This window comes from Heptranchias perlo, chromosome 18 (assembly GCF_035084215.1).
Source record: "Heptranchias perlo isolate sHepPer1 chromosome 18, sHepPer1.hap1, whole genome shotgun sequence".
NCBI lineage: Eukaryota > Metazoa > Chordata > Chondrichthyes > Hexanchiformes > Hexanchidae > Heptranchias > Heptranchias perlo.
In genome coordinates, this window is record NC_090342.1 from 49,192,255 (window position 1) to 49,214,334 (window position 22,080).

General features: G+C 45.5%; 1 protein-coding gene across 1 annotated transcript in view; it reads right to left on the reverse strand.

The window, feature by feature from the left end:
• cntn1b (contactin 1b) overlaps positions 1 to 1,418 on the reverse strand; it is a 373,705-nt gene extending 372,287 nt beyond the window's left edge. Inside the window, exon 1 of the mRNA XM_067999885.1 lies at positions 1,290 to 1,418. Within this exon, the coding sequence (XP_067855986.1) occupies positions 1,290 to 1,344 (55 nt within the window). The 5' untranslated portion in view covers positions 1,345 to 1,418. The remainder of the gene's footprint in view (positions 1 to 1,289) is intronic.
• Positions 1,419 to 22,080: the final 20,662 nt, after the last annotated feature.

The window sequence follows — 22,080 nt, forward strand, 5'->3', positions numbered from 1 at the left end:
AACCACTGCACCATTTTTGTAGAATGCTAACAAATTTTTTATACAGAATACATCTGCATTTTTAAAGAATTTCCTGCATCTTGATCAGTGGTAGGATCGTGGCAATTTTCAGCAGGACCCAACATACATTTTACACCAGGTACCAAAAACCCCAACTATATGTTGTCCACCCAAGGTTTTACATTTTTTGTGCTGATACAATCATGTTTAATTGCTTTTTATCACAACTTTCTTTTTCCTCCATGCAATTGGCTAATACTGGTCATTAAGTTTATTGATGCAGTTTGGAAGACTGGCTAAGAATAAATTACATCCACTTTACTGTAACTTACATTCACTCTGTGCTTTTTATTCTGCCTTGAAACAAAACTTACTTTCAGAAAACGCCAGCAAGAACTACCTTTCACTGAAGTCACACTGTGAAGGAAAAGCTTGGCGTTCAGGACTGATCACATGATTTGTTTTGCTAAACATGTTCACATTTCAGTGAGTAGATGCTGGCCTGCAGATGACAGCTGGGAATTAAGTAACAGATTAGCAGAACCTTCAAATTGTCAGATGGTGATGCTCTGCCGTGATCAGCCTAGTTTTAGCTCCTGTCAAATTGAATGTTACAGCTTTGCAAGACATATAGGGCTTGGTGCATCTTTGCATCCATAATTGATGTGTACTTTGCACCAGCACACAACAGCAGTTAGGGATAAATTACCATCTTTCTGTTTTGCAATGTTCTTCAAAGGACTATGCTGCATGGTCACCAGGGAATCAAGCTATTTTTTGAACTGGTCTATACAAAATTATAATGGCCCATTACCTCAGGGAAGTACTTGGCAAACACTAAATTACATCCATAAGCAGGATAGACGTTCAAGTTGTCAGTCAGACATCAAGACATCAATCCAACAGGCTTCATAAAAGCATTACCTTCATCCACATTGCACCGAGTTCTTGTAAGAGTATTTTTTAATGTGAAATGGAAGACTCGGCACAAAGTAGACAGGAACTCATGGAATTCAACTGCTCAAACACAGAGACAAATGAAGGTTAGGTTTTGCATAAGCCCCAATGCCTTTTCTTTTTGTTGCTCATCGGCATCGAAAATCACAGTCATTCGTCTATCATCATGCTTCAAGAACGCCGCGGTCGCCAATCAATGGAAGCTGTAGGCGCAAAGATTAATCTTTCATGAAAATTCAGTCCTGACCTTGAAGTGCTTTGCATCTGAAATCATGCCAAGGGGAGCAGCAGAAAACCCTTCACGTCAGTATCATGCCCAACGCTCAACTTACCTGCCAAGCAGCAAATGAATGACAATGCAAAAAAATGACTGAACAGGAACCACATTCTCAGCTCAAGTTCAAAGGGGATGGCATCAATTTCCAAGGGGATGCGCTCCTGATGTCTTGGTTGTTAGTTCACCAGTCTACCTGTAAAATAACACAGAGCATAAAGTAAACACAGATTCTGTCACAGGCCAATTACACCATTCAGTTTGCAAATCTTCTCATGACACAAGCAATCATTATTTTAAATAACAAGTCACAATGACAAAAGGCCATTCGGCCCATCAAAACTCATCCCTCTACCACTTTGATTTTCTCATCGAAGCCTATCCCTACAGTACACCAACTCTCCCATCCCTACAGTATATCAACTCTCCCATCAAAGCCCATCCCTACAGTACATCAACTCTCCCATCCCTGCAGTGCACCAACTCTCCCATCAAAGCCCATTCCTACAGTATACCAACACTCCCATCGAAGCCCATCCCTACAGCACATCAACTCTCCCATCCCGACAGTACAGCAACTCTCCCATCAAAGCCCATCCCTACAGTTTACCAACACTCCCATCGAAGCCCATCCCTACAGTACACCAACATTCCCATCGAAGCCCATCCCTACAGTACACCAACATTCCCATCGAAGCCCATCCCTACAGTACATCAACTCTCCCATCGAAGCCCATCCCTACAGTACATCAACTCTCCCATCGAAGCCCATCCCTACAGTACATCAACTCTCCCATCAAAGGCCATTCTAACTGCACATTCCATCAAAGTTTATCCCCCTAGTACATTCATTCTCCCAATGCAGCCAATCCCTCTGCAGCATTAACTCTTCCATTACAGCACCCAACTCTATTTTTAATAACTGCAATGCTTTTGCCTCTGCTGCCTTGCTTGGCAGATTATCTGAATCAACATTTCACAGTACTACACTTGCAAAAGATACAACTGCTCATGGTACAGTAATTACAATAACCAAGTATTTAATTAAAAAAGGAACAGGCCAAAGAGTTAGGGCCTTGAAATGACACTATTGGATAATAGGTACAAATACTTAATGAGTTTGCCTGAAATTCCTTTCTATTTTAGTGAAGACATTCACCAATTTAATAAGTGGATCTCTGCAAAAATAGCAGCAAGAGAATGTCAGATGAACGTGCTTAGCATTTGTGTCTGTTATTCTGCAGGGTATTTTCAAGCTGTGAGTGTGAGAGTGTCTACAATATATTAATACCTGTGCTTTCATTAAATTCACTGATGAGCAAAAGCACTGATTAATTAATGCTAAGTTTTGTCACACATTTATCTAATTATGAATATGGATAACTGCAGTCAGTTTTTATTGCTGATTTAAAACCCCAATTTCTTTTTCAGGTTTTAATTTCAGTTTAAAAAATGGGAGGAAATTAGTAGGAAAACAACTGGACCCCCCAAAAAACTCAGGTAAATTTGGAGAAAATCAGCAAAAAAAAAGTTTTTACTTGAACATTGTTAAAAAGCAATAAAACATGGAACAGTCAACCTAAATGACAACCCAAAATTATTTACACATTTCATGGACATCACTTTTATGGGGCTCAATATTGGACTCTTGCTTCAACTGTGATAGTTTTTTTTTAATTAAGTGAAGAACCTATTTTTGTTGTTGTGGTTCCAGCCACTTACTGCCACTATAATAGTGAGATAATAAAAATTGGTGGAGTTAATGCACAGGAGGGAGGGGGGTGGGAGGGAACAATTGCAATCTTGCTTTTAGTAAACAATGCCTTAGTGGTTGTGCCCTGACTCAGCCATTGATTCGTGGGCTCAGTCTTCAAGGGACTGTCAGTATGGAGATTGCATCAGCCCACTGCTGTCTTTGCTGCATAAGGAATGAAAAACTGATGTTTGCTGTTGTATAAACAAGACAGATCCTCAGTAGTACCTAAAAACGGTCCAGGTCCCCTTTAAAAAAAATTGCAAAGCCTTAGTTTCTTCTGCCAAATATTAAGTCCAGGGATGCTCACAGATAGCATCAGTGACCTCAGAACTTTACAAAATAGATAGTATTAACAGAAATTCAAGTAAAAATCCACAAAATCTACACACTACAATATTTGCATGGAAAACCATCTGGGATGTGTGCAAGAACATATTGCTTGAATTGTGCTTAACGATGTTTGCTTGGTGCCTCACGTGCTTCTGATAATGAAAGGAGCCACAGAGGAACAGCAATGACTGTATTTAGTGGAGGACCATCAGACTTGGAAGAGGAAATTCTTTAGAAAATTGGAGTGAATCAAGACCCAACCACTTTTGCAGAAAACAACCTGTTAGACTAAAGGTAATAGAAGGCCCAAGTCAGCAAATATTTGGACTTCTCCAATAAAGAAAGAATTGCATTTACATAGCACCTTTCACGGCCTCAGGACATCCCAGAGCGCTTTATTGCCAATTAAGTACTTTTGAAGTGTAGTTACTGTTGTAATGTACGAAACGTGGCAGCCAATATGCTCACAGCAAGGTCCCACACATAGCAATGTGATAACGACCAAATTATCTGTTTTAGTGCTGTTGGTTGAGGGAGAAATATTGACCAGGACATAGCTCTTCTTTGAAATAGTGCTGTGGGATCTTTTATGTCCACCTGAGAGGACAGAGGTAATGTCTCATCCGAAAGACGGCACCTTTGACAGCGCAACAGTCTCTCAGTACTGCAGGATAGGAGTTCCTCAGGACAGGGTCTGAGGCCCAACTATTTTCAGCTGCTTCATCAATGACCTTCCTTCCATCATAAAATCAGAAGTGGGGCTGTTTGCTGATGACTGCATGATGTTGAACTCTATTCACAATTCCTCAGAAAATGAAGCAGTCCATGCCCACATGCAGCAAGACCTGGGCAACATCCAGGCTTGGGCTGTTAAGTGGCAAGTCACATTTGCACCCCACAAGTGCCAAGCAATGACCATCATGAACAAGAGAGAGCCTAACCACCTCTCCTTGCCATTTAATGGCATTAGCATCGCCTAGTTCCCCCATCAACATCCTGCGGGTCACCATTAACCAGAAACTCAACAGGACTAGCCATAAAAATGCTGCGGCTACTAGAGCAGGTCAGAGGCTGGGTATTCTGTGGTGAGTGGATCACATTCTGATTCCCAAAGCCTCTCTACCACAAGTCAGGAGTGTGATGGAATACTTTCCACTTGCCTGGATGGGTGAAACACTCAGGAAGCTCGACACCATCCAGGATATGCAGTCCCCGAGAACACTAAGAGGCAGCTAATGAGTGTAATAACAAGTTATAAAATAACGGACAGAAAAATAAAGTGCAGTAAACTACCTGAAAATCATCTTCGTTTTTTTTTGGTCAGATGAGTGCCTGGCATGGGTGAAAGCCTATGCTTAAGAATCTCCAAACTAAACTAATTAAATAACTATCCAGGTAGAACTACCGTTTGCCCAACATGGAGTGCACGCTCAATGCCTTCAGGGACGCACCCCACTCAACTAAGTCCAGAGAGCTTTGGCACAGGTTACCAATAGTTAAGTTTGAGGGAACACCAAGCATATGTGGGAGTACTGCTGGGATTTAACACTGCACAGCTTACTAATACAGAGTGCTGATAAGCTTACCACTGTTTTTCTAACTAGGATTGTGCTACCCATTAGGTTATGGCTTGGAGGGTCATTTGGAGCCCAGTGCGAAGATTCCCAGCCCTCAGTGGTAGATCTACCCTTCATAGTCCCATTAATGAGCCAAGCTAGCTGGTCAACTGACAATGCCTGGAGAACTGCGTACATCCCTGGATTGAATTACCTCAGTCTGCCACATAGCTCACTTTCCATCGCCCATTGCCAGGCATCTTGCAGCCAACTCAACCCAAACAAGACCCACTTACCACCGCAAGGAGCTGGAAGTTGTCTCAAAATGGGGTTGGCTAATCAGATATCTAAACAACAAACACAAGAACAGCGAAGGATTAAGTCGGTTATGACTCCAAACGGAAGGGCGGGGGGGAAGAGTGGGCTATGACTGATACCGACCAGGACAGTCCCAGTGCTGTACTTCACACATACACTAGGGTTTTTTTCATTCGTTCATGGGATGTGGGCGCCACTGGCAAGGCCAGCATTTATTGCCCATCCCTAATTGCCTTTGAGAAGGTGGTGGTGAGCCGCCTTCTTCAACCGCTGCAGTCCGTGTGGTGAAGGTTCTCCCACTGTGCTGTTAGGAAGGGAGTTCCAGGATTTTGACCCAGCGACAATGACGAACGGCGATATATTTCCAAGTCGGGATGGTGTGTGACTTGGAGGGGAACGTGCAGGTGGTGGTGTTCCCATGCGCCTGCTGCCCTTGTCCTTCTAGGTGGTAGAGGTCACGGGTTTGGGAGGTGCTGTCGAAGAAGCCTTGGCGAGTTGCTGCAGTGCATCCTGTAGATGGTACACACTGCAGCCACGATGCGCCGGTGGTGAAGGGCGTGAATGTTTAGGGTGGTGGATGGGGTGCCAATCAAACGGGCTGCTTTGTCCTGGATGGTTTAGAGCTTCTTGAGTGTTGTTGGAGCTGCACTCATCCAGGCAAGTGGAGAGTATTCCATCACACTCCTGACTTGTGCCTTGTAGATGGTGGAAAGGCTTTGGGGAATCAGGAGGTGAGTCACTCGACACTGAATACCCAGCCTCTGACCTGCTCTTGTAGCCACAGTATTTATGTGCTGGTCCAGTTAAGTTTCTGGTCAATGGTGACCCACAGGATGTTGATGGTGGGGGATTCGGCGATGGTAATGCTGTTGAATGTCAAGGGGAGGTAGTTAGGCTCTCTCTTGTTGGAGATGGTCATTGCCTGGCACTTGTTTGGCGCGAATGTTACTTGCCACTTATCAGCCCAAGCCTGGATGTTGACTGCTTCATTATCTGAGGGGCTGTGAATGGAACTGAACAATGTGCAATCAACAGCAAACATCCCCACTTCTGAGCTTATGCTGGAGGGAAGGTCATTGATGAAGCAGCTAAAGGTGGTTGGGCCTAGGACACTGCCCTGAGGAACTCCTGCAGAAATGTCCCAGGGCTGAGATAATTGGCGTCCAACAACCACTATCATCTTCCTTTGTCCTAGGTATGACTCCAACCACTGGAGAGTTTTCCCCCTGATTCCCATTGACTTCAATTTTACTAGGGCTCCATGATTCCATTCGGTCAAATGCTGCCTTGATGTCAAGGGTAGTCACTCTTACCTCACCTCTGGAATTCAGTTCTTTTGTCCATGTTACCAAGGCTGTAATGAGGTCTGGAGCCAAGTGGTCCTGGCAGAACCCAAACTGAGCATCGGTGAGCAGGTTATTGGTGAGTAAGTGCCGCTTGATAGCACTGGTGACGATACCTTCCATCACTTTGCTGATGACTGAGAGTAGACTGATGGGGCAGTAATTGGCCAGATTGGATTTGTCCTGCTTTTTGGGGACAGGACATACCTGGGTAATTTTCTACTTTGTCGGGTAGAAGCCAGTGTTGTAGCTGTACTGGAACAGTTTGGCTAGAGGTGCGGTTAGTTCTTCAGCACTACAGCTGGGATGTTGTCGGGGCCCATAGCATTTGCTGTATCCAGTGTACTCAGCCGTTTCTTGGTATCACGTGGAGCGAATCGAATTGGCTGAAGACTCGCTTCTGTGATGGTGGGGATCTCGGGAGGAAGCCGATATGGATCATCCACTCGGCACTTTTGGCTGAAGATGGTTGCAAATGCTTCAGCCTTTTCTTTTACACTCACGTGCTGGTCTGTGCCATCATTGAGGATGGGTAGGAGTGACCACCGCAAAGTCCTTGTGGAGAATGTATTGAACCACACCCATTAGTTGTTTAATTGTCCACCACCATTCGCAACTGGATGCGGCAGGACTGCAGAGCTTTGATCTGATCCGTTGGTTGTGGAATCGCTTAGCCCTGTCTATAGCATGCTGCTTCCGCTGTTTAGCATGCATGTAGTCCTGTGTTGTAGCTTCACCAGGTTGGCACCTCATTTTCAGGTACACCTGGTGCTGCTCCTGGCATGCTCTTCTACACTCCTCATTGAATGAGGGTTGATCCTCTGGCTTGATGGTAACGGTAGAGTGAGGAATATGCCGGGTCATGAGGTTACAGATTGTGCTGGAATACAATTCTGCTGCTGCTGATGGCCCACAGAGTCTCATGGATGCCCAGTTTTGAGCTGCTAGATCTGTTCTGAATCTGTACCATTTAGCATGGTGGTAATGCCACATAACACGATGGACGGTGTCCTCAGTGTGAAGACACGACTTGATCTCCACGAGGACTGTGTGGTGGTCACTCCTACCAATACTGTCATGGACAGATGCATCTGCAACAGGTAGATTGGTGAGGACAAGGTCAAGTAGGTTCTTTTCTCGTGTTGGTTCTCTCACCACCTGCCGCAGGCCCAGTCTGGCAGCTATGTCCTTCAGGACTCGGCCAGCTCGGTCAGTAGTGGTACTACCGAGCCACTCTTGGTGATGGACATTGAAGTCCCCCACCCAGAGTACATTCTGTGCCCTTGCTAACTCAGTGCTTTCTCCAAGTGGTGCTCAACATGAAGGAGGACTGATCCATCAACTGAGGGAGGGCGGTAGGTGGTAATCAGCAGGAGGTTTCTTTGCCCATGTTTGACCTTTTGCCATTAGATTTCATGGGGTCCGGAGTCAATGTTGAGGACTCCCAGGGCCACTCCCTCCTGACTGTATATCACTGTACCGCCACCTCTGGTGGGTCTGTCCTGCTGGTGGGATAGGACATTCCCAGGGATGATGACGGAGTCTGGGATGTTGGCTGAAAGGTGTGATTCTGTGATTATGGCTATGTTTTATGGCTATGCCATCTTTTACAGTACTGAATAAGGGTGGAGTACGGTTTGGGACAAGGGTTGAATTTTTTATGTTTCCTTTGTTGAGCCTTAATAACTTTAAAGGCAAATGTCTCCATATCGTGCAACACACAATTAGGTGGAAAAATAAATATTTATTTAAAAAAGAAATGAGATGTTTGACGCGCAGTTTACTTCCTGGAAACTTCCAGATAGATGGCTCAAAAAACGGATTATTCTGTCCAAAACCAAACTGGTGGTAACCCCATACAACAACAACTTGCATTTATATAACGCCTTTAACGTAGTCAAACGTCCCAAGGTGCTTCTCAGGAGCGTAATCAAACAAAATTTGACACCAAGCCGCATAGATATTAGGACAGGCTTGGTCAAAGAGATAGGTTTGAAGGAGCGGCTTAAAGGAGAGAAAGGTGGAGAGACGGAGAGATTTAGGGAGGGAATTCCAGATAGGTGAAGGCACGGCTGCCAACGGTGGAGAGATGAAAATCGGGTTTGCGCAAGAGGCCAGAGTTGGAGGAACGCAGAGGTCTTGGAGGGTTGAAGGGCTGGAGGAGAATGAAAGCAACCTAAGCTGACTACCTACAAATGGTCCCTCCTTTTGGAGTGGTGGGGCACCCACGGCGGGAGGGACAGGAAACAAGTGTCAGGTGTCTCGGCACCTCGTCCCAACATCATGACCACAGTCAGGAATCTGCTGAATGGAGAATCATCTGACCTAGCTCGTGTCAGTCAGTTGGACTGAGACTCACTCATTATTTGGCTTAAAATGATCATGAATTTCAACATATCCCTCCTCCAGAAAATAGAACTCCATGTTTTTTTTTAAATGGCTTTGCGATGGGCCTCATTCTTTATCTTGTAAACCCTCTTCATGACATTTTCATGACTTTAAAAGTTCTGATAATCACAGGCTATCTACTGGTACAGCACATTCAGCTTCCATTACTCTACATCGTTTACAACTCATAACAATGCTGGCTCATTTTAGCACCATGTGTCAGCTGTCCAAGAACGGTATTTTCTTCAACCGTTTCACAGGACCATAGGAATTGCTAGACGAAATATGCTTTCTCCCATCCTGATGGTCGCATGATACAAGGATGTTGGAGTTGTAGACTGATGATAGCAATCAATCTCTATCAATTAGTCTACAACAGACCCAGACATGAGGCAAGAAAAACCTCAGCAGTGGAGAGTTTTGGGAACCATAGGCCCAAAGTCAACTTTTTCCTCAAAAGCATGCTACACTTACACTTGTCATGTCTTGAATTACACATACACTGTATCCCAAAATGTTATTTTCTGAAAGAAATCTACCTCATATGCAAGTCACATCACATAAGGGTAGATTTTCTCAAAAGCAAAATACTGCAGATGCTGGAAATCTGAAATAAAAACAGAAAATGCTGGAAACTCAGCAGGTCAGGCAGCATCCATGAGGAGAGAAAAAGAGTTCGCGTTTCAGGTCGATGACCTTTCATCAGAACTGGAAGAAGTTAGAGACATAACAGCTTATAAAGTATTACAGAGCCGGGGAAAAGGTGGGAGGGGAGGAATGAACAAAGGGGAAGGTCTGTGATAGGGTGGAGGGCAGCAGTGATTAAATGACCTTCCCCTTTGTTCTTTCCTCCCTCCCCTTTTCCCTGGCTCTGTACTTGCTTAAAAACTGTTAAATCTCTAACTTCTTCCCGTTCTGATAAATGGTCATCGACCTGAAACGTTGGCTCTGTTTCTCTCTCCGCAGGTGCTTCCTGACCTGCTGAGTGTTTCCAGCATTTTCTATTTTTATTTTAGGGTTGATTTTCTGTTTTGCACGCCTTCAGGGTGGAATAATGCACAATGTACGGTCACTCCCATGTGAACGTGCAGGTTCGACCCTTATTAACTATTCATTGCAAGCTGGGAGTGAGCACAAAGGGGGGAGAGATTTACACTGCTGCTGCAGCCACTTAAAGGGAAGCGCAGGCAGGTGAATAAAAAATTTCTATGGCAGCAACCTGAGTATCTGGGGAAGTTATAGAGCACCCTAGCTTTACAGATGCAACATGAGGTGGGCCCAAGAGGACTGCCTTGTCTGGCACTCTAGAACACCCTCCTCAGAGGAGACCAGTGCAGTATGATCATTAGATGATGGCCAGAGTCAATGCTGTCTCTATTATCCCCACTCCCCTCCCCTGCAGTGTAATTTCTACCCTTCAATAATTAAAGCTCAACTCGGGAATATTTGGAATTACATTTCCAAACTGTAAGGTTGATCCTTCTTTAAAAATAATATTGAGAACTGATAATGTTCCTAAGCACACTCTCCAAGCCTCCACTCTTAGGTACTGCAGCCATTATATACATCTCAGACAACTGAGGCCCTATTGGTTCTTAATTAAGAATACTTCAATCATTTAACAGGTAGAAAAGACATGATTCTGGAAATGTCCACAAGGGAAAAACCATGTTTGAGAGAGCATAAGACGAAGCAGTTTAAAATTCGACTGCACTGAGCAGTAATGTCCTTGAATCCCAGGATATTTGACTGCGTATTTTAAAAGGTACACAAAGAATGGGTTTAAAGATGATATATTGCTGTTGTGATCTCCTGCCACCTGGAAAGGGAAAATTTGAAGTTTTAATATGTTGCATTAGACATATTTTGTACCAATCTACAATTTCACTCAGTTGGGATTTCTACCGTTTGGGGCAGTTCAACACAAAACACTGCCCCCCCAGCCCCCCCAGCCCCCCAACCCTGATTTGGCCCAATTGGCAAACTTCAGTTGGCTGATGGTGGAAATGGAGAGTGTCACATTGATCCAGTAGGAGTACGCTTCTGAGGATGAGATTCGGCTGAGGGCACAGATTAAAAAATGCATGACCCACCTACAAGATGCCCCATGAGAGGGTGGTGGGAGACAGCAAAGCTGAGAGACTGGGAGACAGAGAGCCTCGGAGAGGGGACTGGGAGACCGAGAGCCCGACACACGGGGCTGGGAGACCGAGAGCCCGACACACGGGGCTGGGAGACCGAGAGCCCGACACACGGGGCTGGGAGACCGAGAGCCCGACACACGGGGCTGGGAGACCGAGAGCCCGACACACGGGGCTGGGAGACCGAGAGCCCGACACACGGGGCTGGGAGACCGAGAGCCCGACACACGGGGCTGGGAGACCGAGAGCCCGACACACGGGGCTGGGAGACCGAGAGCCCGACACACGGGGCTGGGAGACCGAGAGCCCGACACACGGGGCTGGGAGACCGAGAGCCCGACACACGGGGCTGGGAGACTGAGACCCTAAGACATGGGACTGGGAGACCGAGAGCCTGAGACGGGGACAAGAAGACTGAGTCCATGAGGCATGGGCCTGGGAGACCGAGAGCCCGACACACGGGGCTGGGAGACCGAGAGCCCGACACACGGGGCTGGGAGACAGAGAGCCTGAGAATGGCGAGTGGTGCAGGATAGTCGGAATGTACAGAGCAGCGGGACTAGATGAGGAGTGGGAGAGTGCATTTCCGAGTGAGTTACAGTCATCCACCAAAATGACTTGTAAGTAAGATGACCCTCCTCTCACTTTAAGTCCCTAAATAATGATTATACTTGTCTTATATATGAACAAATACAGTAAACAAAATACAAGAGGTCAATGTTGGATACAAAATTTATCCTACAGACCAACATCACACTGCATAGAATCACCTGTGTTTTAGCTTGTTGATATTTCCACTGGGTAAGTCTCATACCCAACCCGACCATTACAGGTAACCCATAATTTTAATCCAATCATATTGTTTGGGCTGTGGTAAACTCTGCAAAGGCAAAGGACGTAAAATGATTTGAAGACAATTGCTTGTTTCATGTTTCCAAAGGCTGTACCCTATTCAAAGGCCTCGATTTTAACTGGGGGTCAGTTTTTGCCAGGTGAGTTTTGAAGCCAGTTCAAAACTCATCCGCTGCAGCAAAAACTCCTGGGCCCCATCTAAATGCCACCGGCCAACTTCCCACCTGTTCTGCGCAGGAAGCGTCATGCAGCCCGGAGGCTGTCCTCCAAAGGAACAGGTAGTTCCGCGGGATCGACAGCCAAGCCATCCCACCGTGTCACCGTAATTGAGGGGGAGGGGCACGATCACGGCAGCCCGAGATTTCCTTATAGGGCCCGGAGGAGCACTGCTGCTCGCAGCGGTGAGCATTGCGGTAAAGACCTGCTGGGCATTCAAGCTCTGGGAAACTGGAACTACCTTACTCCAGAGGTCCCACCTCTGGTAAACTGGAACTATCTTAAACCAAAGAGGTCCCACCTCTGGGAAACTGGAACTACCTTACTCCAGAGGTCCCACCTCTGGTAAACTGGAACTATCTTAAACCAAAGAGGTCCCACCTCTGGGAAACTGGAACTACCTTACTCCAGAGGTCCCACCTCTGGGAAACTGGAACTATCTTACACCACAGAGGTCCCACCTCTGGGAAACTGGAACTACTTTCCTCCAGAAATCCCACCTCTGGGAAACTGGAACTATCTTACACCACAGAGGTCCCACCCCTGGGAAACTGGAACTATCTTACACCAAAGAGGTCCCACCTCTGGGGAAATGGAAAACTATCTTATTCCAAAGAGGTTCCATCTCTGGGAAACAGGAAAGTTGCATAGGCTAGGCTTGTATTTCTTTCAGCATAGAAGATTAAGGGGTGATCTTATTGAGGTGTTTAAGATGATTAAAGGAATTGATAGGGCAGATACAGAGAAACTATTTCCTCTGAAGGGGGAGTCCAGAAAACCTTAAAATTAGAACTAATTCAAGGGTGATATCAGGAAACACTTCTTCATCAAAAGGGTAATGGAAATCTGGAACTCTCTCCCCCAAAAAACTGTTGAGACCAGGTCAACTGAAAATTTCAAAACCGAGATCAATAGATTTCTGTTAGGTAAGGGTATCAAGAGATATGGAACCAAGGCAGGTAAATGAAGTTGAGAGATAAATCAGCCATGGCCTAATTAAATGGCGGAAGAGGCACGAGGGGCTGAATGGCCTTCTCCTGTTACTATATTCCGATAACTATCTTAGACCAACGAGGTTCCACCTCTGAGGTGAAGCCACTAACTGTTCAGGGTTTCACTGTACAGTCTTGAATATGCTACAGAGTCAAATTGTTGATGGCTGTTATGCTCACAGCTTAGCGGAAACCAATGCATCGAGGTGCTGAAATTGCAGTATAAACACACCCTGGATAAGCATTCACCTTTTAGATTACTACATCCCTTATGGATGCTGTAGTGTTGTCCCACTCTAGCTGCTGCTGCTGCATTCCTAATTACTGCTGGATTTATTTGGCATTCATTTACACATCACTGACAACACAGCGCATGATACCAATTTTAATTTACAGCCACTAATTCCACAGTCTATTCCAATTTCTGCAATTCTAAGTCGGTTGGGTGCCTAACAAATTCATTGTGTGATTTAGCTGGAGCTCAGCAACATCCAGATCTGGTTAATCTGACAGCCGTTAATTAAATACTGCCTGAGGTGGGAAGACGAGACAGTGAAAAGCTGATAGGGTTACTACTGGCTATAACTTCCCTTTCTAAAGCAATTAAACAGCACCAGTGACAACAACACTCAAGCTTTGCTACATCACCTGCAGGCAATACAATAGAGAGGGCTGGAAAGAAAGCTAGGATACGATCATTTGGAAATATTTTCAATGCAAAATGTGTAAATCTAGTTTGCTTCCACCCACAATTAAGAAGTTTATTAATGAGACAGAAGACTACAGTCAGATCCTTGAATTTTCAAACCATTGCGAAAGTTGCAATCACAAAAGACAACACTTGAAATGACACCGTGGGATAACCAACGTACATTCGTATGAAACTCCTTCCTCCATTGTTGCATCGGAGTTGTTGGTGAGTTTATTTTAACATGTTCATAGAGTCATAGAAAGGGTACAGCACAGAAGGAGGCCATTTGGCCTGTTGAGTCCACGACAGCTCTATGCAAGAGCAATCCAGCTAGTCCCACTCCCCTGCCCTATCCCCGTAGCCCTATAAAACACTGGTTAGGCCACAGCTGGAGTACTGTGTGCAGTTCTGGTCGCCACACTACAGGAAGGATGTGATCGCTTTGGAGAGGGTGCAGAGGAGATTCACCAGGATGTTACCAGGGCTGGAGCGCTTCAGCTATGAAGAGAGACTGGGAAGATTGGGTTTGTTTTCCTTGGAGCAGAGGAGGCTGAGGGGGGACATGATTGAGGTGTACAAAATTATGAGGGGCACAGATAGGATGGATACTAAGGAGCTTTTTCCCTTCGTTGAGGGTTCCATAACAAGGGGACATAGATTCAAGGTAAAAGGCGGGAGGTTTAGAGGGGATTTGAGAAAGAACTTTTTCACCCAGAGGGTGGTTGGAGTCTGGAACTCACTGCCTGAAAGGGTTGTGGAGGCAGGAACCCTCACAACATTCAAGAAGCATTTGGATGAGCACTTGAAATGCCATAGCATACAAGGCTACGGACCAAATGCTGGAATATGGGATTAGAGTAGACAGGGCTGATGGCCGGCGCAGACACGATGGGCCGAAGGGCCTCTATCCGTGCTGTATGACTCTATGACTCTATGACTCTCTAAGTACTTATCCAGTTCGCTTTTGAAGGCCATGACTGAATCTGCCTCCACCACCCCCTCGGGCAGTGCATTCCAGATCCTAACCACTCGCTGGCATCCCCATTTATATAGCAAGGGAAGGAATTTCGCACAGCATCATTTCAAAGTCGAAGAGATGGTCGTGGGGACACAAACAGTCAAATCTCTACAAAGATGCTTTTCATTTTAATCAGCTCTGGCCACGGCTCGATGCTGGTGGGTGAGGAGCATCTTCTGCTATACCCAGTGACATTTCCATCGCCTCCAACAGCTAAAGTGACAAATTGGATGTCAAATTCCGGGTAGGCTTTATGACCTGAAGCCTGCACACACTTGCGACCTTTGACCAGCCATGTGTGAGAAGGGACTCTTGTGTTCAATGCCCAAATCCGTTTGTGCCAAAACAGAAGATTACTCAAAACATTAGTGTGTACAAAAATAGGTCTCTGAAAAAAAATGCAGTGACAGTGAAAGAAATTAATAATTAACCATTAAAATGCTAATGTAATCATGTTGTAATTGAGTAAAGATCAGCTCTCAAAGAGTATGAATGCGTTGACCTGAAAATGCTTGATTCCAACACCTGGGAAAAATCTAGTCCATTCCCCAACACTAACATCCATCTCCTTGATTAGGATGGGGCAGGGAAAAGGACTGAGAAACAACAAATAATAATTTGCCTTGCAGAATCAAAGTCCCTGAACAGTCCTTGACCGGACTGCCACAGAATGTCAATAGAACTTCAATTTTCCTCTCAGTTCTCTCCCCTCTTCCTCTGAAGTCACTAAGTCTTTGCTGGATGTATGATTAAATCACCACTGGTCCCTCACTGGCATCTAGCACCAGTGGACATTCGTCATATGTCAGCTTTGACTGGGAGTGTTGGCAACTACAGGGGACATGACAACCAAGGCCACTCCTGTCCTTACATCACTTCCACTCCTGCAGGGAGTCATTGGACAGGAAACAGGAGTGGAGACCCTGCGTGATATCCCTCCCCCCGAATACAAAGGCATTGAAGCCAACTGCAGCTCCTCTATCATTGCTGCTGATGAGATGACTTAACTCAGCACAGACCGGGGATCAAAGTTGGGTCCATATGGCTCAGCTATACAAAACCCTGGTTAGACCGCACCTGGAGTACTGTGAGCAGTTCTGGGCACCGCACCTTCGGAAGGACATATTGGCCTTGGAGGGAGTGCAGCGTAGGTTTACTGGAATGATACTCAGACTTCAAGGGTTAAGTTACGAGGAGAGATTACACAAATTGGGGTTGTATTCTCTGGAGTTTAGAAGGTTAAGGGGTGATCTGATCGAAGTTTATAAGATATTAAGGGGAACAGATAGGGTGGATAGAGAGAAACTATTTCCGCTGGTTGGGGATTCTAGGAGTAGGGGGCACAGTCTAAAAATTAGAGCCAGACCTTTCAGGAGCGAGATTAGAAAACATTTCTACACACAAAGGGTGGTAGAAGTTTGGAACTCTCTTCCGCAAACGGCAATTGATACTAGCTCAATTGCTAAATTTAAATGTGAGATAGATAGCTTTTTGGCAACCAAAGGTATTAAGGGATATGGGCCAAAGGCAGGTATATGGAGTTGGATCACAGATCAGCCATGATCTTATCAAATGCGGAGCAGGCACGAGGGGCTGAATGGCCTACTCCTGTTCCTATGTTCCTATGTCTTAACCAGCCAACACAGTGGGAGGGGTTTCATTGGGACTTTGGAAACCTGGCAGATGATATCTTTGCAATTCCGACACATCTATAAACATTTTCAAACACTAATGGAACATCAACTTAATTAAACCCTGGTGCTTCCCCACCTCATGATTTTCTGCAAAATCATTGTCTGTATAATGTAACATCTAAACAGTAAGCAAAGAATTGTCTACATCACATTTCATAAATGTTAAATTAACAATTCATTCTCATATCTTTAATGGGAGTGTAATGTGCTCGGAAATGTAGTCATGAGGGATGTTTCCCCTGCGTGTGATGTAGTGAAATTATCAACCCGTTCTCCATAAAAATGTTTCTGATTTCACTGCAGAGGAATGTTATAGGGTATGGGGGAGCAAGCAGGAGGGTGGGATTAGACTCAAATGGAGAAAACACAGGCACAGACTTGGAGGTCGAATGGCCTGTTTCTGTGCTATAACATTCTAGGATTCTACTACACATCGTGCAGAGGAAATCTTACCCCCGGTCTGTATATTAAATGCCTCAAACCCGTCTACTGCTTGGACCTACAGAGGTGGCAAAATAAAAGGTCAAGGACATAACTGCCCACCAGGTGAAGAATGGTTACTTCACTGAGGTACCATTGGGCCACCTCCTCCATGAGGAGAGGAAGCACAAGAAAACTGGGGATTGGGGAAAGGTGGAGGCCCTCTACTTCTGTGCATTGAATACAGATAATTGTCTTCAACAAACAAAGCGTGCTCTTAACGGGAGATTTTCAGACAGGGCATCTTTATGCTGCTGTACTGAGGTGAATTACTGTTCAGCTGTCTGTTTTTGTGGATATCCATTTATAAAACACAGCACTGTACGCTTCTAAACACAAGCCATAAGCAAAAAATGGGCAGTTTAAATGCAACCCGCAGGTATGAAATTATTGGCAGGAAGGCATGAAACTATTCATCATTACTCACTGAGAGCGGCCACAAGAAGGCCTGATCTGGGAACACTTGCTCCTGGCCATGCCCTGCCTGACCTGGGAACGCTTGTTCCTGGCTATGCTGTGACTGACCTGGGAACGCTTGTTCCTGGCCATGCTGTAACTGATCTGGGAACGCTTGTTCCTGGCCATGCTGTAACCGATCTGGGAACACTTGTCCCTGGCCATGCTGTAACTGATCTGGGAACACTTGTTCCTGGCTATGCTGTAACCGATCTGGGAACACTTGTTCCTGGCCATGCTGTAACTGACCTGGGAATGCTTGTTCCTGGCCATGCTGCAACTGACCTGGGAACGCCTGTTCCTGGCCATGCTGTAACTGATCTGGGAACACTTGTTCCTGGCTATGCTGTAACCGATCTGGGAACACTTGTTCCTGGCCATGCTGTAACTGATCTGGGAACACTTGTTCCTGGCCATGCTCTACCTGCCCTGGGAACACTTGTTTCTGGCCATGCTCTATCTGCCCTGGGAACACTTGTTCCTGGCCATGCTCTACCTGCCCTGGGAACACTTGTTCCTGGCCATGCTCTACCTGCCCTGGGAACAGGCAAAGAAAGTTTGTAAAGGCAAAGAAAGTTTGTAAAGGCAAAGATATATATAAATCCCAAGAAATGGGAAATGATTAGGACTTTCAGAGTTCCTGCTATTTTATATTTCCAATTGTGTGTGTGACCATAAAGTATCACTCCATCTGAAAATTCTGGACCAACAGAGCTTCTACATTTAGCACCCAGTTACTGGGTAACATCCCCCAGTTATATTTTACACTCAGCTCTCCTGGATATGGTCACATACTCATCAGCTGCAATTACATCATTTCAAATGATTAAAACCTGTCTCTTCAATCTCAAGAAATAATCGAGTTACTCTTCGAAAATGATGGGCTTAAAATGAAGGGCCTGTGCTTATTGCCTGGGTAATGAACACTTAAATAATATATATAGACACATATATTAGGAATCAAAGTTGCATACACATGCCATGGACAAGGGAATTATGCACTGCGGTTCTTTGATCAAAGTAAAATTTTCATTTCTAATTCTAATCTATTTTTCAATCTGACACAGCTGGCTGCTGCCTGATTTAATCCTTCTTGCAGACTCCGAGAAGGTGAATGGAAAAAAGCACCACAGCTGGAGCAAAATCTTGGAGGTACTGACACAAAGTAACGAGTCAAAGGTCTAATTACAACTAACTGTGGTGGAAAGGATTGAGACTTGTATTAAAAAAAACGATTAAGCTCAGTCTATTTTCTGATCTCCCATCTAGAAACTTCCTTCAGACAGCTCTCCCTAACGGTCAAGTGGATTAAGCCCACTGAAGCAAAAACCTTACAGACCAGACCGCTGGTTCCATCAACAGTCTTTGTTCATAGAATCTTACAGCAGAGAAGGAGGCCATTTGGCCCATCATGCTTGTGCCAGCTCTTGGAAAGGGCGATCCAATTAGTCCCACTCACCTGCTCTTTCCCCATAGCCCTGTCAATTTTTCCTTGTACTTTTATCGTATTTATAAACTGTCCAACCTGAACCTCTTTAGTCATGTGTAGATGTCCAATAAGAATAACAGCAACCCCACTGGACATCATGTCCAAGTGAAGTAATCCACTGACAACAGGGGGAGAAACATGAATTGGCCGATAAAGCTGAAGAGGTTTAAAGCTAGGATTTTAAATTGGACTTGATAAGAGTTTTATGGTACATGAATCAACCTGTGCAAGGATGGCCAGCTTCCTGATCTCAGCTGGGAAGTAGCTGGGGCACTATAATCGACTCCACTGCCCCTGGGCTCGGTGTGAGGGTGGGTAGGAGCTGGCCAGTGTTCCTGCTCCTGGTCACCATCCAGTGACCCCTGCTGGGAAGTGCCTGGGTGTGGACGTCGAGTAAGAAAAGGTTCCGGCTTGGCTGTGATGCCTTCCAGAGCAGAACTGCATGCTGACACTCAACTGTGCAGGCTCACACATGGGGTAATGGCCACTTGGATGAGGCACGAGAAGGCCGAGGAACTGTATCCAAAGGGGGAGCGGAGAGCCTTCAGGAAATGGAGAGAGCAACAGAGAGAAAACTAGAAGAAAAAAAGTCTTCCAATTTAATGTTGTGGTTGATAAAATTTATTCCAGTAAAGATTATGTGGATTTTATTTTAATATTTTCTCCATTCATTCTTTAGGTCGGTCAGTGGTCTGATGCATGCAGAGACCCATGCTTAGCCCAAACCAAAGACCTGAGAAATCTATGCAGACAGTGTTTCTATTTGCTGAGATGGAGCATGCACTCTCCCTGTGAAGACCTATTTAAGCCCAGAGGACATAGTTGCAAGTTGACAAAAGATGAGGCTTAGGGACCCTTCCCACCTCAGTGCGCCTGGTGTTGGTGTTTAAGCAGCTTGAAATCGCACAACTGAACAGCTCAGAAAACTGGTAATATTTTATATTAATGGTAGCATGTCATGGCTATTTCTGTATTTATTCACAGATACCACCGGATATTCTGAAGGGCCCTTAGCTCTCCTTCATTACCAGGTGCCGCACATCCCATTTCCCTCAGCCTTTACCACTTCTGCTTCAATGAGAGGATCTCAGCTCTTTTACCCTCTGCCCAGTCTATAGCACAAGCTGCACATGCAGCGATACGAGAAAGCTCAGCATTTAATGATATACAGCGAAGATGATCAAGACAGACACGTACGAATCATACTGGGACTCTCGCCTTGCCCCACTCCATCTGTGTACATAAACGAATTTGCACCCTCATTACTGTCAATAATTTTTCAATAAAATACTCTGATTATCCTGCTGCCCATTCTACAGATTGCCCTTGTTTTCCTTTAAATTGTTATTTTCATCACCAGCCGAAATTCTGCAATAAACTGATGCTGGTCCAAATTTTTAATTTCTTTTCTTATCAGATTTTTCTTAAAATCTAAAACATGGATTATAAATCTAGAATTGAGCACCACGATGAACTACACTTTCTTCTAATTCCCTTCAAGTATTGTCAGAGAATATCCCGCACGGTGTGTAATGGGTAAAGGTACTGCACGGTGTGTAACGGGTAAAGGTGCTGCACGGTGTGTAACGGGTAAAGGTGCTGCACGGTGTGTAATGGGTAAAGGTGCTGCACGGTGTTTAATGGTAAAGGTGCCACAGGGTGTTTATTGGTAAAGGTGCTGCACGGTGTGTAATGGGTAAAGGAGCTGCACGGTGTGTAATGGGTAAAGGTGCTGCACGGTGTGTAATGGGTAAAGGTGCTGGACGGTGTGTAATGGGTAAAGGTGCTGCACGGTGTTTAATGGCTAAAGGTGCTGCCCGGTGATTAACGGTAAAGGTGCTGCACGGTGTTTAACGGTAAAGGTGCTGCACGGTGTTTAAAGGGTAAAGGTGCTGCACGGTGTGTAATGGGTAAAGGTGCTGCACGGTGTGTAATGGGTAAAGGTGCTGCACGGTGTGTAATGGGTAAAGGTGCTGCACGGTGTGTAATGGGTAAAGGTGCTGCACGGTGTTTAATGGTAAAGGTGCTGCACGGTGTTTAAAGGGTAAAGGTGCTGCACGGTGTTTATTGGTAAAGGTGCTGCACGGTGTTTAAAGGGTAAAGGTGCTGCACGGTGTTTAATGGTAAAGGTGCTACACGGTTTGTAATGGGTAAAGGTGCTGCACGCTGTTTAATGGTAAAGGTGCTGCACGGTTTGTAATGGGTAAAGGTACTGCACGCTGCTTAACGGTAAAGGTACTGCCCGGTGTTTAATGGTAAAGGTGCTGCACGGTGTTTAATGGGTAAAGGTGCTGCACGGTGTGTAATGGGGAAAGGTGCTGCACGGTGTTTAATGGTAAAGGTGCTGCATGGTTTGTAATGGGTAAAGGTACTGCACGGTGTGTAATGGGTAAAGGTGCTGCATGGTGTTTAATGGTAAAGGTGCTGCACGGTGTGTAATGGGTAAAGGTACTGCACGGTGTGTAATGGGTAAAGGTGCTGCACGGTGTTTAATGGTAAAGGTGCTGCACGGTGTGTAATGGGTAAAGGTGCTGCACGGTGTTTAATGGTAAAGGTGCTGCACGGTGTGTAATGGGTAAAGGTGCTGCACGGTGTGTAATGGGGAAAGGTGCTGCAAGGTGTGCAATGGGTAAAGGTGCTGCACGGTGTGTGATGGGTAAAGGTGCTGCAAGGTGTGTAATGGTAAAGGTGCTGCACGGTGTGTAATGGTAAAGGTGCTGCACGGTGTGTAATGGGTAAAGGTGTTGCAAGGTGTGTAATGGGTAAAGGTGCTGCACGGTGTTTAATGGTAAAGGTGCTGCACGGTGTGTAATGGGTAAAGGTGCTGCACGGTGTTTATTGGTAAAGGTGCTGCATGGTGTTTATTGGTAAAGGTGCTGCATGGTTTGTAATGGGTAAAGGTACTGCACGCTGCTTAATGGTAAAGGTGCTGCATGGTTTGTAATGGGGAAAGGTGCTGCACGGTGTTTAATGGTAAAGGTGCTGCACGGTGTGTAATGGGTAAAGGTACTGCACGGTGTGTAATGGGTAAAGGTGCTGCACGGTGTTTAATGGTAAAGGTGCTGCACGGTGTGTAATGGGTAAAGGTGCTGCACGGTGTTTAATGGTAAAGGTGCTGCACGGTGTGTA